The sequence below is a fragment of the Anabrus simplex genome, chromosome 4 (genome assembly GCF_040414725.1).
Source record: "Anabrus simplex isolate iqAnaSimp1 chromosome 4, ASM4041472v1, whole genome shotgun sequence".
Classification (NCBI taxonomy): Eukaryota; Metazoa; Arthropoda; class Insecta; order Orthoptera; family Tettigoniidae; genus Anabrus; species Anabrus simplex.
The window spans coordinates 322,135,811-322,153,541 of record NC_090268.1 but is presented as its reverse complement, the minus strand read 5'-3'; the positions used below and the strand labels follow the sequence as shown (position 1 = coordinate 322,153,541).

General features: G+C 39.8%; 1 protein-coding gene across 1 annotated transcript in view; it reads left to right on the top strand.

The window, feature by feature from the left end:
* The window catches only part of ninaC (STKc_myosinIII_N_like and MYSc_Myo21 domain-containing protein ninaC), a 373,628-nt gene that overhangs the window by 143,455 nt on the left and 212,442 nt on the right, over positions 1–17,731 (top strand). The window contains exons 12-16 of the mRNA XM_068227259.1: positions 1,966–2,273; positions 7,812–8,022; positions 11,356–11,497; positions 13,134–13,275; positions 15,158–15,182. Coding sequence (XP_068083360.1) covers positions 1,966–2,273; positions 7,812–8,022; positions 11,356–11,497; positions 13,134–13,275; positions 15,158–15,182 — 828 coding nt within the window. The remainder of the gene's footprint in view (positions 1–1,965; positions 2,274–7,811; positions 8,023–11,355; positions 11,498–13,133; positions 13,276–15,157; positions 15,183–17,731) is intronic.

Here is a 17,731-nt window from a genome sequence, read left to right as displayed (position 1 = left end):
AACTTCTGATTTAGTTATTACTTACAAAGGTAAGAATAAGTTGACTTAGAAACTTCAAGTTTGTTTCAGGAATTATTATTATTATTATTATTATTATTATTATTATTATTATTATTATTAATATTATTATTATTATTATTATTATTATTATTATTATTATTATTATTATTATTATTATTATTATTATTATTATTATTATTATTATTATTAAACAGTTACCAATAATAATTTATTTCCACATACTGAATTCTTACATTATGACACTTTAACGACAGTTGATTTGGTAGCCTACCGGGCGAGTTGGCCGTGCGGTTAGGGGCTTGCATTCGGGAGATAGTGGATTCGAATCCCACTGTCGGCAGCCCTGAAGATGGTTTTCCGTGGTTTCCCATTTTCACACCAAACAAATGTTGGGGCTGAGTCCTAATTAGGGCCACGGCCGCTTCCTTTCTACTCCTAGTCCTTTCCTCCCATTGTCCCCATATTACTTGTCGGTGCGACGTAATGCAACTTGTAAAAAAAGTTGATTTGGTCATTTAAAAAGGAGGTAGCGTAAAAATTCCACAACCATCATCTCCGTTGTAAGAATTATTATTATTTAAAATATTACAGCAACTCAGTAGTAAGACGCTCTGTACTATACGTCTATGGGTGCCTCTTGATGAATCGAAAGGGCCTACTCAGGAAACTAGAACTTAAAGAGAGGAAGATCTTGAGGAGGATGTCACCTGCAGGGTCAGGCACAAAAACGAGCTCTATGAATATCATGAAGACATAGCCACGTGTATGAGGAAAAGACGACTGACCTATGGGCAAATGACCCGCCTGAAACCCTGCAGGCTCACCAACAGAATCCTCACAGTGACAAGTAGGGGAAAGGTTTCCAAGACCAAGTGGATTAACTCAGTAAAATCAGACCTAGAGGAACTACAGATCCCATTAAAGACCTCAGAGAACCGATCTCAGAACCGACAGGCTATCCTACAGGTAGACTTCCCACTGTCCCTCACAAGCAAAAAGAGTACAGGGACCACCAGATCTAAATGGACGGATGGAAGAAAGCAGGCACACAGCCAGAAAATGAATGCGTAACTGAGCCAAGAAAAAGCAGAAGACCATAGCTAAGAGTTAAGACGAGCCCTGTGGTCTTTAGTAGACCAAAACGAACCGAAAGAGAAAATATATAATAAATCTTATTGTTCACATAAACAAGTTGTTAAAATGAAAATTATACAATAATACATTAACAATAATAAACCAAATTAGACCAAATGTTAGACTATGTACACAGTTCGCACATTAACCAATAATTATTTATTTCCACAAGGTGGACTTTAATGACACTTCGACGAACACAATTAATTTTCCTTCTTACACAGGAACCATTTTGTTTCACATTGAATTATTAACACTGAGCACTTACATTTGCTATAACCCTGACCGCCGAACTCCGATTCACATGCTACAGCTTCACGAACAGATATAAATATTTTAGGATGTCTCCAAGGACTTATGCACCAGAAATCTGGAAGTCACATCTAGTAAACCATGTTTTAATAATGTCACATTTTTCCTATCTGGCAAACACTATTTTCCATTTCAAGATTTAGCTAAACAAATGATAGGGAATCGCCACCTCGGCGATAGCCCTAAATACAGATCAATGATTGATTGATTGATTGATTGATTGATTGATTGATTGATTGATTGATTGATTGATTGATTGATTGATTGATTGATTGATTGATTGATTGATTGATTGATTGATTGATTGATTGATTGATTGATTGATTGATTGATTGATTGATTGATTGATCCTCAAGCCTTTTTTTCTAGAAACATCTTACACAGGCACAGCTTGACGATTTTATCTACAAGCAAATCTGCTCTGTCATAGAACATTGTACCCTCCAACTAATTTATATCAAGACAAAGTCGCTATATTGTTCATTTTCGTGCTTTCAGACAGCAAGGCAACTTCCACGTGTTTTACTACCTGTATGACGGACTGGAGGCTGCAGGGATGTTGGAAAAGTACCATCTGGAGAGTGGCCATAATTACCGCTTCCTACGTCGAGATGAGGCGAATAACGCTGAAAATGCGCAGCAGTTTCGCAAGTTCGAGCAGAATCTCCGGGACCTGGAACTGGAGGAAGACGTCCTGGAGACTCTTCGGAGTATCCTCGCCGCCATATTGCTGTTGGGAGAGCTCGTCTTTACGGACTCGGGCAACGGCCAGGCTGCGTTACACAACCCCGATGTAGCAGCACACGGTGAGTAGTGTTGTTTCAAAAACACCAGGGCCGGCTGGCATGGCTCAGGAGCAAAGAGTTGATCTTGGAAACGAGCCCACGCTCGACAGGCAGTTATGAAGTCTTGTCTTTTATTTGTAATTTTGTCTCTTATCACTAGGATTCGGAAGTTTATGACCTAAAGAAGTACAAAATATGCTAGCAAATACTTCCTAAAAACTAGCTAAATATGACGTAAGAAAGGTCAAATATAAGCATTTTAGGGATAGGTGCCAAGTACTGGAGGGTCAAAAAGTGATTAGTGATAATAAAGCAGGCACATTTAATTATACAAACTTTATACATTCATTCAGAGGAACATTTATCATTCTGTCCTCCTTAAAAAAGAACCAAAAAACGAAGTACAGTATTAGCATGTACGTTCGTACAACATTTATTTCTCTGATTCATGTCTTCTAAACCTGCAACCTATCTGTTTCTGGAAAGGATAGAAAAATACATCTACAGCACATGGAAATCCTATATTTGAAACTAATGAAGATATATCTTCCTTGTTAAAAACGACGCCTCAGTTTAAACAAAAAGTTCTCAAAATATAACCAAATATGACCTTAATATCACTAAAATGAGCAAAACCATTTTAAAAGCCGAAATGTGCACGTACGTGCAACATAAAATAGCTTTAAGCGAGGTCAGGAATAAGAAATAAGACTTTTCCTTAACGACCGAACCTTGCTTATCACAAACAAAAGCCATAAGCAAAATATCCACCGGCAAGAGCACCAACCTGAAGGTCATATTGGGCGAGGAGGGGAAGCAGACAATCCCCAATCCTATCAGTTTTCTTAGGCTTGGTTTTCTTTTTGCTAGTGGCTTTACGTTGCACCTACACAGATAGATCTTATGGCGACGATGGGATAGGAAAGGGCTAGGAGTTGGAAGGAAGCGGCCGTGGCCTTAATTAAGGTACAGCCCCAGCATTTGCCTGGTGTGAAAATGGGAAACTACGAAAACCATCTTCAGGGCTGCCGACAGTAAGATTCGAACCTACTCTCTCTAGGATGCAAGCTCACAGCTGCGCGCTCCTAACCACACGGCCAACTCGCCCGGTGGCTTGATTTTCAGTCTCAAGCGGAGAGTCTTTGTCGTCATCACAACCTTACCAGGGCGGTAAACAGACAATGAATCTTCTTCTTCTTCATCATCATCATTTTACCCTCCAGGGTCGGTTTTTCCCTCGCACTCAGCGAGGGATCCCACCTCTACCGCCTCAAGGGCAGTGTCCTGGAGCTTCAGACTCCCGGTCGGGGGATACTACTGGGGAGGATGACCAGTACCTCGCCCAGGCGGCCTCACCTGCTATGCTGAACAGTGGCCTTGCGGGGGAATGGGAAGATTGGAAGGGATAGACAAGGAGGAGGGAAGGAGGCAGCTGTGGCCTTTAGGTACCATCCCGGCATTTGCCTGCAGGAGAAATGGGAAACCACACAAAACCACTTCCAGGATGGCTGAGGAAGGAATCGAACCCCCCTCTACTCAGTTGACCTCCCGAGACTGAGTGGACCCCGTTCCAGCCCTCGTAACACTTTTCAAATTTCGTGGCAGAGCCGGGAATCGAACGCCGGCCTCCGGGGGTGGCAGCTAATCACACTAACCACTAAACCACAGAGGCGGACCAAATAGATAATGAATACAGTTTTTTTAAAATTTCAGTTGCTTTCTAATTGTTACACACTGCAAGATTATGTTGATGCAATAAAGTATAGATTTGTTCGGTTGCAAACAAAGTCCAGTTTACATTGTTACAGTGAAAGTAAAAAATTGAAATCATTACCTATAAAATCAATGTCCCAATATTTGCCCTCCTCAGCGGGGAACGTAGAGATTGCAAGATGGTTTAAACACTTAAAAGGCGTCAACCTCAGGTAGTTTTTCAGTCTTCTCAGACTCGAGAGTGAATGTTCAGCAGTAGAAGTTGATGTAGGGATCGTTCGTTAGCAGAAGTAGAACGAACTTCCAACATCTCTGGTAGCTCGCCATTGCTTACTCACCACATCCACCAGGCTCACAACTGCTTTCCATTTATTTCACATAGAGTGCTAAATTATCTAGTTTTGAAGGAGACCTAGGGACCATCCCATGAGTACAAACTATATTGCATACAGCGTAGACTCGCGGTATTCTACACATTATGGTACTACTCACAGGTAATGTAATGATTGATTGATTTATTATTATTTTTCTCAGATCTACAGTAACAATACCCATTTGATCTGTTAAAGAGGAAAATAACAATCTCCAGCCTAAGCAAAAATTCACACTCCATGTCATCTAAACTTCGCTACCTCTCATATCACCCATCATCGAACTCCACAATCCATCCATCTTATACCCTAAATACACCATCTGAACTTCGCTACCTCTCTTATTACCAATACCATTTAAACTTCGCTACCTCTCTTATCATCCATCCATCATCGTCACCTTTCATACTTAACACTTCAATTCCAGTCCTCGTTTACTTTACAATTACAGTCATCTAAACTTCGCTACCTCTCTTATCATCCATCATCGAACTCCACAATCCATCCATCTTATACCTAAAGACACCATCTAAACTTCGCTACCTCACTTATCATCCATCTATCGAACTCCACAATCCATCCATCGTATACATAAAGACACCATCACTTGAATAATTACCATACAGTTACAATACACTTAAAAACATCTTATCACCTCGCTACCTCTCTTATCCTTCATCCATCATACAATACACATACAGACACCATCACTTGAATCTGACCATCATTACATATTCACCGACCCACACATTCTTCCAACCTCCCTTAACACTTCTATTCCAGGCCACATATACTTTAACCATTACAATACACTTAAAAACATCTTATCACCTCGCTACCTCTCTTATCCTTCATCCATCATACAATACACATACAGACATCATCACTTGAATAAATACCATACAATTACAATACACTTAAAAACATCTTATCACCTCGCTACCTCTCTTATCCTTCATCCATCATACAATACACATACAGACACCATCACTTGAATAAATACCATACAATTACAATACACTTAAAAACATCTTATCACCTCGCTACCTCTCTTATCCTTCATCCATCATACAATACACAGACACCATCACTTGAATAAATACCATACAATTACAATACACTTACAAACATCTTATCACCTCGCTACCTCTCTTATCCTTCATCCATCATACAATGCACATACAGACACCATCACTTGAATAAATACCATACAATTACAATACACTTAAAAACATCTTATCACCTTGCTACCTCTCTTATCCTTCATCCATCATGCAATACACATAGAGACATCATCACTTGAATAAATACCATCTAAACTTCGTTACCTCTCTTATCACCAATACCATTTAAACTTTTATCATTCATCATAATACAAGCAAACCAGGTTACTTACTACTGTTACTTATCTTTTTACTTCTCGTAATTACTCCTTCTTCCATTTTTCCCTTTTTACCCCATAACTCCTTCAAACTCAAGCTTCTCCCTTTAGCCACGGCACTTCTTACTTCTGCTTCCTCCCTCAAACCATTATTTTCGTTCTGATTATGTCCACTTGTCATCCCCTGTGTTTCTTCTTCCATCTTCTCTTCCTGCATCCTGCTTTCTTCTCTAACGCTGACCTCCGTCACTAGTTCGTTCATTAATTTCCTGACTTCTTCCATCCTTCTTGCATTTACTCTTTCTTCAGCTCTTTTTACGATCGCTTCCCAGGAACCCCTTCTGCTCGGTGCTCCTCCCTTGATAATATGCACATCAGCCCTGCTAGTTTCTTCTTGCCTCGAACTCTCAGCCCTGCTAGTTTCTTCTTGCCTCAAACTCTCATCCATTGATTTCAGTTTCGACACTGTCCACTTTCGGGTCCAATTCCTGTCGCTCACCATAAGTATCTGGCCACTAATATACGCTCTCAACCCCTGAATTTTTGCTTTTACTAAATGCTTCTTAAGAATTTTGAAATTCATACTCTCTTCTCTTCCGAAATCCCTCTTAACTCCAATTTTCTCACACCGTAGATTACCAGCGTTCCTTGTCACTATATCTGCCATCAATGAAGATAGCAGCGACACTTTTATGGGCCTGTGCCCTCCCACCTTACCAACTCTCTCCACATTGTCTATATCGACCTCACTGAAATTAATTTTCATTTTCTTTTGTATGACATCTACCACTTTGTAAATAATGTCCACTTTAGATTCTGCATTTTCTTCCTCCACCCCGTAAATAAATATGGATTTCTTCTTACGCTCCTGTCTGCAGACTGCTATTTCGTGCTCCTGGACTTGCTCCTGAAGCATCTTTTTTAATTGCTCAAACGGACATAACTCCTGTACTACCTCTTTTACCACTTTCCTCATAACTTCTACATCTACCCAGCTCATCCTATCTATCTCCTTGCCGTCCATTTGACCCTACCGCTTCCCCACTCCTACTCCACTCCACTCAACAGGCGCACGCCACACGACACGTCTGTCCTCCTTACCGGCTCAAGCTGGAGTCCGGTAACGTAATGCGCACATGTAACACAGACCTATGGTATTTCTCACATTGCGGCGCCATTTACAGGCAACGCAAACCTATGGTGATCCTGACATAGGTGTACTAATCACAGGGACTCGTACTATCCCGTTGTGTTCCTTGCATAGTGGGTACTAATCACAGGCAAGGGAGACCCATTGTGTCGCTCATATAGCGGTACTAATTACAGGTACTGTAAAACTCACCCTGATTCACACAATGTCGCTACTAATCACAAACCTATTGTGCACCTAACATAGTGGTACCACGCGCAAGGAAAAGTGACCCATGGTGTTCCCTGCGTGATGGTACTAACTGCAATCGGTCTCATGGTTCTAATTTGATCATCCCTTGGTCGCCCCTTTTACTCGCCTCTTGCGACAGGCAGGGGATACCGTGGATGTATTCTTCGTCTGCGTCCCCCACCCACAGGGTTCCTGTGTATGGTCGGCGAGAACTATTTTATTTCGCTCAAGTCCACCCGGTAGGCCCCTATCTGCCACCTGGGACGCGCCACGTGGGAGTATCACCTATCCCTCTGCTACGCCAGCGTAGTAGATTCGCGGACAAGTAGGGTTTTTTTCTTTTTCTTTTTTGCTTACCAGTATCCGATGATGGCATATCGAGTTAATTATATGGATACAAGAGCACAGATAACGAATAATATCAGCTGTTAATCGTTAACATTTTATAGGTCTTGCAACGTTCCAAGAACACCTATAGGACCAATAACGTTTAACGAACCTATAAATGCGTTCTTGCAACCCACCCTAGGTAGGTTAAATCGTGTTGCTCCACTTCAGTCACAAATTTCCCCGATTCCTCGAGCACATTGGACTCCCATTCCACTTGGTTCCTTTATCGCTACCCTCAAATTATTCAATGTATCCTTATCGAATGTGTGATCTTCATGTCACTAGCTCCCACTTATATTTGATGTTATTCTTTTCGTATGTAGTGGCATCCTTGCTCGCATTAGACGAGAAGAAGTTCTGCTGGGCGCTGGTGAACTACTGTGTGGTGGAACAGGGGACAGCGCAGAGACGCCGCCACACACCTGAGGAGGCGAACGAGGCGAGGGATGTGCTAGCTGCGGGGCTGTACATGCGAGTCGTGGACTGGATCATCAACCTCATCAACTGGCGGCTATCATTCTCTAGAGCTGTCTAGTAAGTAGTACTGAACCTCAACAAAACAATGAATTACATAGTCATTCAATAAGATTTGAAAATTAATTTCTAAAATATTTATCAAAATAGTAAGAAATTAAACGTAAAAGTACCAAACTCACCTTTAAAAGAAAATTGCCTCTCAGAGTTCAGTTTTCTAGCTTTGCAGAACGAACTGAAAGCCTTGATAATCCTTCATCTGCAGCTAACATTGAGGCAAATTCTATGTCCCCTACCTTAAACAAACTAAGAAAAGAGGTCGTATCTTCGATCCCAATCTGCTCCTCAAAATGGTCGTGTTCATTATTCTCCCGGGTAACCTAACTTCTTCCATTCATCTTGGATGGCTCAATCACCGATCCTCGTTCAGCATCATCTAGACGAGAAGAAGTGTTCATTTCTAACTTGGACTTTCTCGTCGTTACAAATACCTTTCTGCCATTTTTATCATTTCGTTTCAGTAATCATTATCACCACTTTCTTGCCTACTACCTAAAGCTAATCTATAAAATGAAACATTCACGTTCCTATGGTTTAGATTCCACCTAAAAGTGGAGATCTGGTGTCTATGATCACGATATCGACAGTCACACACAATTACAAGCTTGCTTCCATGCTTGCTTAATACGTAATATACGGTACTTTGAATCAAACTAGTTGTTACTGTCGTAGTCGACATCAAAAAGAAACCAGATAGGACAGCAATGTGAAGGGTAATATTAAGCCTGCATTCTCACTCCCTTCCTCTAACACTGTAGATCACAACTTTGAAGTCGCTGCATTTAAGTCACTTCCTCTTTCGTGATCCGCAAACAACGATGAAAGGCCTAGTACGTGGTTCTGAGAGTCGGATTACCAGTTATTTTGAAATAGTACAGGGTTATACAATTGTCAAAGAAATCTATTTCCAGTTGACAAGAATATGGATGAAGATGATCTCGCTGGGACGAACACCTTCAGTACTGCCGAGCATCTCGAAGTCGATCGTCGAAGACTGCATGGGCAAAAGAAATAACGCCGGTTGGACATAAAAGGCGAAGTAAAATCATCTACTTGCGCCCAGAGGATACAGCCAGTGGGATTAGTCAACATTCATTGATCCACAAAGCGTTATAAAGTGTTACGCTATACTTTGTCAGATTTAGGCAGCCTATCATTCTAGGAAGTACAAATAAACAAAAACATAATTGGTCCAATAATACTGCCTTGAGGAATTCCCCTTTTAATGATTACAGAATCAGTGTAATTATCTGAGTCCAACTCTTTAGAAATATAGTCACCCATTCAGTCACTCTTTTGTCTAGTTCAACTGCACTCATTTTTCTCAGTAATCTCCCATCGCCTATCTTATCAAATGCCTTAGATAGATCAATCATGATACAGTCCATTTGACTTCCTGAATCTAAGATATCTTCTGTATCTTGCTGGCATCCTACAAGTTCAGCTTCAGTGGAATAACCCTTCCTAAACCCGAACTGCCTTCTATCGAACCAGTTATTAATTTCACAAACATGTCTAATATAATCAGAAATAACACTTTCCAAAAGCTTAAATACAACACATGTCAAACTGACTGGTTTCAACATAGAGCTAAGCCTACTGGCCAGCACAAAAACTGGACTACTGCTCCTTGGCTTGACTCCAGAGAAAGTTCGCCACTCACACAGTCAACACACTTGCTCACGTGGCCGCTCCAAACGCCAAATTACTCAACACTGACAACTAAAAATGGCGGTCACATAACAGCAACAATGCAACAGTGCTAACCACCACTACAATATTCCTCACAGTCGCAACAACGGCAATTAACTGTGGTCCAACTCTACTCACACCAACTGTTCCACACGCAGACTCCAAGTCGATTTACAGTCCACGACAGTACATACACACGGTTCTCCGCTTAATACACGACGATACTCTGATACCGGTGGGACACCGATGACAGCCAGAACGACTGCAGTCCCACTCCCATTACTGACTGACTGTTCGCGGCTAGCCTCGTTTTTATATCCTGATGATGGAATACTAGAATCTTCTGAGCTTGGCTACAGACGGAACGTTCTCGCTTCACTTCTAGAAGGCGCAAGGGGAAACCAGACGAAGAAAACAATAAAGAGAGAGGCCGATGCCATGATATGTCGTCGGGCAGGTTGGAAGGCCTCCGGCCTGACTTAGTCATCCCTTCCAGGAAACACCGAACGGGGCTACGACAGGGCTGGCACGTATTACACGTATTCAAGTTCATCTCTTCTGTGCCACAAATGTTTGGTCTCTGATCTTCGCGTGTTCTTAGTCTTTTTTCTCAAGCTATTATAATGGGATCGCTGGTCCTCGTCAAGGTTCTCCACAACATTCAGTTCTAGTAATCATCGCCCTTTATCTTTATCCTTGGTGACAGTCCCGCCACCACTTAATCATTATTTCTATCCAGTACCCTGTATTTCATCCAGGAGAAAATTTATCCTCCCATATCATACCGTACAAGTGTGTTCTTGATGGTTTGCACAAGTTCGATTCACGTTTACATCTCTTGTCAGAACTCAAAGTTCACAAATTACTGGTCTAACAGATGGTACAATATAATGAAAGGGGCTTTGTGGTCGAGGCGGTAAAATCGTGCTTAGTTCGACAGGAAAGTTGTGTGTTCGATTCCTCGTCGGGAAGTCCAATTTAGAAGTGAGATATCAACTTCTAGAGAAGCACATGCCGTGAGATTAACTCAGTCTATACCAAATATAAGTACGAGATTAATTTCTAGAGGCAAAATGAAATGAAATGTCGTATGGCTTTTAGTGCCGGGATATCCCAGGACGGGTTCGGCTCGCCAGGTGCAGGTCTTTCTATTTGACACCCGTAGGCGACCTGCGCGTCGTGATGAGGATGAAATGATGATGAAGACAACACATACACCCAGCCCCCGTGCCATTGGAATTAACTAATTAAGGTTAAAGTCCCCGACCCGGCCGGGAATCGAACCCGGGACCCTCTGAACCGAAGGCCAGTACGCTGACCGTTCAGCCAACGAGTCGGACTCTAGAGGCGAAGGTGGTCGGGCATGGAACTCACATAGCGCCCAGGTTAAGGATAATAGTAGCTTTTGCCTTCCTCTCATCCAAGGGCCTTCCTGGCCTCTACGAATATGGCTTTGCTTTAAATATAATAGCACTTCCGGCTATTCAACAATTGAATTTGTTGAGATTTTTATGGTCATTTACCACAACGTAAACATCGTACAGTGTGTGTTGATTTACTCTGAAGGCTTTCACTTGTAATACATTCAATGCAACTTCTCTTATTTACCATATTTCCTAATAGGGAATCTTTCTGTTTCAGTGGAGATACTCACGTCATAAATATTCTCGACTTGTTCGGATTTGAGGGATTCAAGAAGAATAGTCTAGAGCAGCTATTCGTGAACACCATGAACGAGCAGTTGCAGTATCATTATAACCAGCACGTGTTCGCCTGGGAAATGGTACGTTATAACATAACGTATAAATATATAAAATAAGAGTTTTGTCTGAACATTGCTCAGAATTTTAAAAGAGTGGTGTTTCTGTATGGGTCATGTCCACAGTAACAAGGAAATGCACTTTATACTTTTCCATCATTTATGTATGTATGTATGTATGTATGTATGTATGTATGTATGTATGTATGTATGTATGTATGTATGTATGTATGTATGTATGTATGCTCATCACGAGAAAACAACTGAAGAGAATTTAATGAAAAACGGTGTGTAAAGTTGGGAGGAATGAGCCACTACAATCTAGGCTATAAATCATTTTATTCGCGCCGAGCAAAATGGTAGTTTAGGGGAAGGCCTAAAATTTATTTCTCAAACATTTATGTCATTAGTGGTCCTATCGATAAATACTACATAAAAAAGTTGTATAATATTAAATTTCCGATCATGTCATTTTTACCGTCCCGTTAATGATGAAGATATTCATCAATTTGTATTTTTGTTGCTAAGTCCATGTCAACGCCGAGTCACGAGAAAATGGGTAGAGAGTATTTAATTAAAATCAGTATATAGAGTATATAGAGTCGGAGAATAAGGAACTACAGTCTAAGCTATAGACAATTTTATTCACCCTGGATGAAATGGTAGTTCAGGGGAAGGTGCCTAAAGTGTAATTTTTAAATACCTACGTTATTGCTCCTATCAAAAGGTACAGTACTACATACCAAACGTTATAGAGAATACAATTTCCGATCATTAATGTTTTATTCAGTTTTACCGTACCGACTATGATAAGAGTGGTTTTCCAGAGTCGGGAGAAAACCAAATGTGAAGGCCTACAATATTGAAAGCTCATAAAATTGGCCAACAATAACAGTACAGTGACCATTGTTACGTTGCCACTCATCTCCGATATATGGAATTAATGCTGCGTATCGACTATAACAGCCTGACTGAATATTGGCGGGAAATAGCTGAGGAGTTAGAAACAGTATATTTCTTCTTTAGCATGCCATTCCTCTGATTCATACATTTCCTGATACTGTTGGTACGTAACACACTGGTTCATCATAGTAATCCAGCTATTCGATCCCTACTCTGACGCCCACATGGTGAGTATGCTATTCATACCCCGACTTTTCGGGATGACAACAGCAAAGTTCATAGGGCTGGACGCATATATGATTGGTTTTGTGTACACTACCCTACCCTATTACATTTCGATTGGCCTTCAAAAAAAACTGACTTGAACCCCGCTGAAAATCTGTGAGACATGTTGGAACAGCGGGTAAAACGCCAACATCAGCATTCCCGCCATTTGGTGGAATTGGGCGATCAATTCCTCAGTGAGTGGCTTAACCTGGATGCGGCGTACCTGCACAACCTAGTGGACTCACTGCCTAACCGAATCCAGGCGGTTATCCAGTTCAGAGGCGAAGTTACGCTGTAGCAAACGATGTTTGCAATGATTTATCCAGGGGTTACTAATTATTTGTCCGGTGAGCTTATGTCTCATCCAATTTGTCATTCTCTCTCTCTCTCTCTCTCTCTCTCTCTCTCTCTCTCTCTCTTTCTCTTTCTCTCTGACGTAGTCTTGCTATACTAGATTAATGAGATGCATATGTTAAATTCTATGTTACAGCAAGAGCAGTTGGAGGAGGAACTACCCGTGCAAGCGCTCCACTTCCAAGACAACAAGCCCACCCTGGACGCTCTCCTCATCAAGCCAGACGGCCTGCTCTACCTTCTGGACAGCAACGGTACTGAAGCAGAGGAACTCATTGGTAAGGACCTTCCTTCATGCTCTACTACTGTAATATATCGAGAGTTGATTTAACACTAAGCTATTGTGATTACAGAGTTTCCAGAAGTAACAGACAAATTCATATGTCAAGTCCTAAGACAGTATAGAGGAGTGTATAGCAATAAAAGAAAGAAAAAGAGTCTTCTAAACAATGAAATTCATTCTACATGCTCCATTACAGAAGTAATATTACATGGAAAGGTATTTTCTTCATCTATGCTGTATAAATCTATAGGGCCCATATATAACAAGATGTCCTGACCGTCGACCGACCGACCTGACTGACTGACTGATTCATCATCGCGGAGCCAAAATTACTGGACATAAAGAAATGAAATTTTGGGGATATATATTACAATGTAGGTGCTAACTAAGGGAAGACTTTGGGATATTCCCTCGCTAAGGGGGTTAAAAGGGGAGTGAAATTTTAAAATGAGTGTATCTATATCTAAAAAAACTTAACCATTTAAAGACGTGAAAATTGGTATTTAGAATCTCAAATAAAAATAAATAAAAACGAATATTTTTTTTTTTTTTTGGAAAATCTAAGGGACGTGAACAGGAGTGACAAGGGGGCGAATTTTGAAAATGAGTATATCTACAGTATATTTTAAAAACGTAACATGTTACAGACGTGAAAACTGGTATTTAGAATTTCCTGCACAAGCAAAGGAACACGCATAATTTCTTTTCGAAAATTCTGCTTAAGGGAAATGTTAAAGGAGGTAAATATTTAAAATGAGCATATCTACAGTAGGCCTATATCTTATAAACTTTAGATATTACAGACATTAAATTTGGTATGTTTAATCTCTTTGAAAAATAAAGTAACGCATATTTTTTTGTTTTCAGAAAAACACTTAAGAGGAGGGGGGGGGTAAGAATGACTGAGAAAAGAGGTTGAATGATTTTTATTAGGATACTGGTATCTCCAAAACTGAAGATGTTACAGACATAGAAATTGGTATTTGGAACCTCCTTTAAAAATAAAGAAAGAATATGTTTTTTTGTTTACGGAAAGTTCACTTACAGGGAGGTTGTAAAAGGGACTGAAAATGAGGTTGAATTCTTTTTATGAAGATACTTATATCTCAAAAACTGAAGATGTTACAGACATGAAAACTTGTATTTGGAATCTTCTTTAAAAAAGAAACGCGTATTTTTTGTTTTTGAAAAATCCACTTAAGGAGGTAGGGTGGGTGAAAAGAAGTGAACAAAGTGTTGAATTACTTTTACGAGGATAAAATATCAAATACTTCAGACATGAAAATTTGTATTTGGAATCTCCTTTAAAAATAAGGAAATACGTATTATTTTGTTTTTGGAAAATCCAATTAAAATCCAATATTTCAAAACCGAACGATATTACGGACGTGAAAACTGGTATTTGGAATATCCTTTAAAAATACAGACACGTATTTTGTAGGGGGGAAGAATTAACGCGGGGTGCAAAAAGAGTTGATATCTTTTTATGAGGATACAAATAAGAAATGGATTGAAACAAGGGTCGGGGGGGGGGGGGTGAGGAATGGTGACAAAAATATGTAGTATATGAAACCATTTTAATTACGAAGTTAGAATTTCAAATGATATTCTAGGTTAAACAACACAGGGTTTGAAACAAATTAACCCCTCAGAGAGTTAAATGGGGGTTAAGATCCGAAAACAAATATATTCATTTCTTCCTCCGAAATGGTTTAAAGCACGAAGACAAAATTCCAAATCCAATTTTAAATCCTGGGTTTGAAATAGGAAATATTTTTAAGCGTTTCTCCCCTAAAGTGTTAAATAAGGTCAGGTCTGTAAACGAAATTATTCACCCCTCCAAAACCGTTTGACGTAAAAAGTTGTAGTTTTATAAGAAGGGTCCTCTTTTATATCATTGGTGTAAAATATCGTATACTTCAAAATATTTCTCCTCTAAGGGGTTTAGATGGTGGTTGACTCTCAGAAACACAATATCCATTCTTCGGAAACAGTTTCAGGCACCAACTTTTTTTAATGTAGAGTGGTCTATGTCCAAGATGTTAATAAATATTTAAAAACATTCACCCCTTAAAAAGATTATTCATTACTCCATTACTGTTTGACGTAAAAAAATCAAAATTTTACAGATTGGTCGCTTTTACCTTCTAGATGTTATATAGAATAGGGTTTAAAACATTCAAATTCTTCCGTATGGGGTTCAAATGAGTGTTAGATCAGAAAATACATTATCATTCCCCAAAACGTTTGACGTACGAATTGAGGGCGTATTTTACAGGCTTAGCTGACAGTGGATTCTCCAAAATGTAAAACTTTGAATACCATAAGAACTTTCAGTTTAAAACCGTAGCGAAGCACGGGTAATTTGCTAGTACCTTGTATATATTCCTTTATTACCCGACCAAGGCGAGTGGATCCGCGGAAAGAATGTGAACTAGTGTTTTGACGTTGGCGCAACGCACCGAAATACCGTATAGTCAGGTTCAACGAACTAAAATAACATAAAGAGACGGAAGCGCTGCCTGGCTGAAGTTAATTGAACGAACGTACGCCATGTTCCCAGTGGTCACATAAGCAACGGAGCGTGGCTATCGAATGAATGTGGAAATATGCATTATAGAGTCACTGGTGCAAAATTAAAGATCGTTAGCTCACTGGTCCTGTTAGATGATATGCTGCCTCAACACTTACATTGTGACGCTATTTGACATGCTTGAGAACTTTGAGACTGATTTAACTAAACCTCCGTGTATATGTTTATTGAAAGAGCAGACATTGCCCTTTTTTACTTACAGAGAAGTACACAACGCGATCAATGCATGCTAACTGCTTTCTATATCAACACCACTACCTCACAATGATAAACAAAGAAACAAACAAACACGAAATAATTAACTTCCAGGTATTTTGAGCTTCCATGTAATTTCACAATTATTACTTCAAACTCGTAACCGCGATCACATACCACCTATGCATAGCCCACTTTCGCGGCCATGTTGCCGCTAATCAAAATCTGTGTTAAGATCTGAGTATTGTAGTCAGTCTTGATTAGTGCTCCAGTTGCTCTGCTTGGCTGAGTGTACTGCGATCACGTCATGTTCATTACTAGTGGCGCTAATAAATGTTAGAAACAGTAATGGTCCCAGCACTGACCCTCGTTGGACTCCATGTTTAACATTTTAGATGGGCCCTTTAGTTTCATTGATATTAATATATTTCTTCCTGTTAGTCAAGTAATGTTTTAACCACTCAAAGGCTATTCCTCTAATTCCTACATTTGCAAGGTTATTAAGTAGTAGGATGTGGTTAACTGTGTCAAATGCCTTTGCAAGATCTACGAAAAGTCCAGCTGCTATTTTATTATCATCTAACGCATTCTGTATAAGGGACACTAGGCCTATGTCAAAAGCAACTAAAAGTGTACTATGTTTGGGTAGGGAGCCATATTGAAATTTGAAGAAGAAATGTGTTCTCATTAGGAAATTCAAGACTTATTTTTTTTATTACTACTGTTACGGAGATCATCCGTGGAGCAGAAAGAGGTTAAAGAAGGTGAGGATGTTGAATGGATCTAACTACCACATCAAAATTGAATTTAAAACTTTAACAAAGGTTATAGGCCTATTTCTCTTTAAATATCAACAAACAAACAAATTTCCACAAGGAGAAATAACAATCAGGTACAATGCCAATCTTGAAACCAGATTTGGAAAAATCTAAGATTCAGAACCTTAACAATTTTGGACTTCAAGTCCCTAGTTTTACAAATTCAGAGATACCGGATCCAGTTTATAAAACTTCAATTTAGTCAAGGGCAGAAATCCCCTCATTCAAGAGCACTTGTTCCCTAAATCCAATATCTAGCCTTCCAGAGGCACTCTTTACTATTACAAAACCTTGAAAAGAGCTAACAGGCTCTCAGTTTCTTACAGCCCGCTCAAGGCAATATCACATCAAAATATTACAATCTCTGGCCTCACAAGACACGAACAAGAAGTGTTTCCAACCTAAACATAAATGAACATAGATTCAGTTATGGAAAATCTAGGAATACGAAACTTCTTTAAGTTATAAGTTCTTCCATCTTGCACCAGAGTGCATGATCAGAGTTTTTTGGTAGTGACATCTGTGGAAAAATGCTCAAACTTCTTGATGTATAGCAAACAAAACAAGAAGAAATTCAGTCAGTTTAGGAAACTTCACAATAACAAAATTCAGTGGTGACATCTTCTGATGAAGTTCTAACTTCATATAGTATCAGTTTCACCTTTTGGTCGATAGATGAGTTTATTAAAGCGGTTATTTTGAATGAGCAGAGTTGAGGTGTACCTCCCGGTACAACTACTTCAAGTACTTTTGCTAGTGAAGATACTATACATAGTGGTCTGTAATTACTGGGGTCAGATTGTGTTCCTTTCTTAAGAACTGGTACCACTCTTGCAATTTTACAT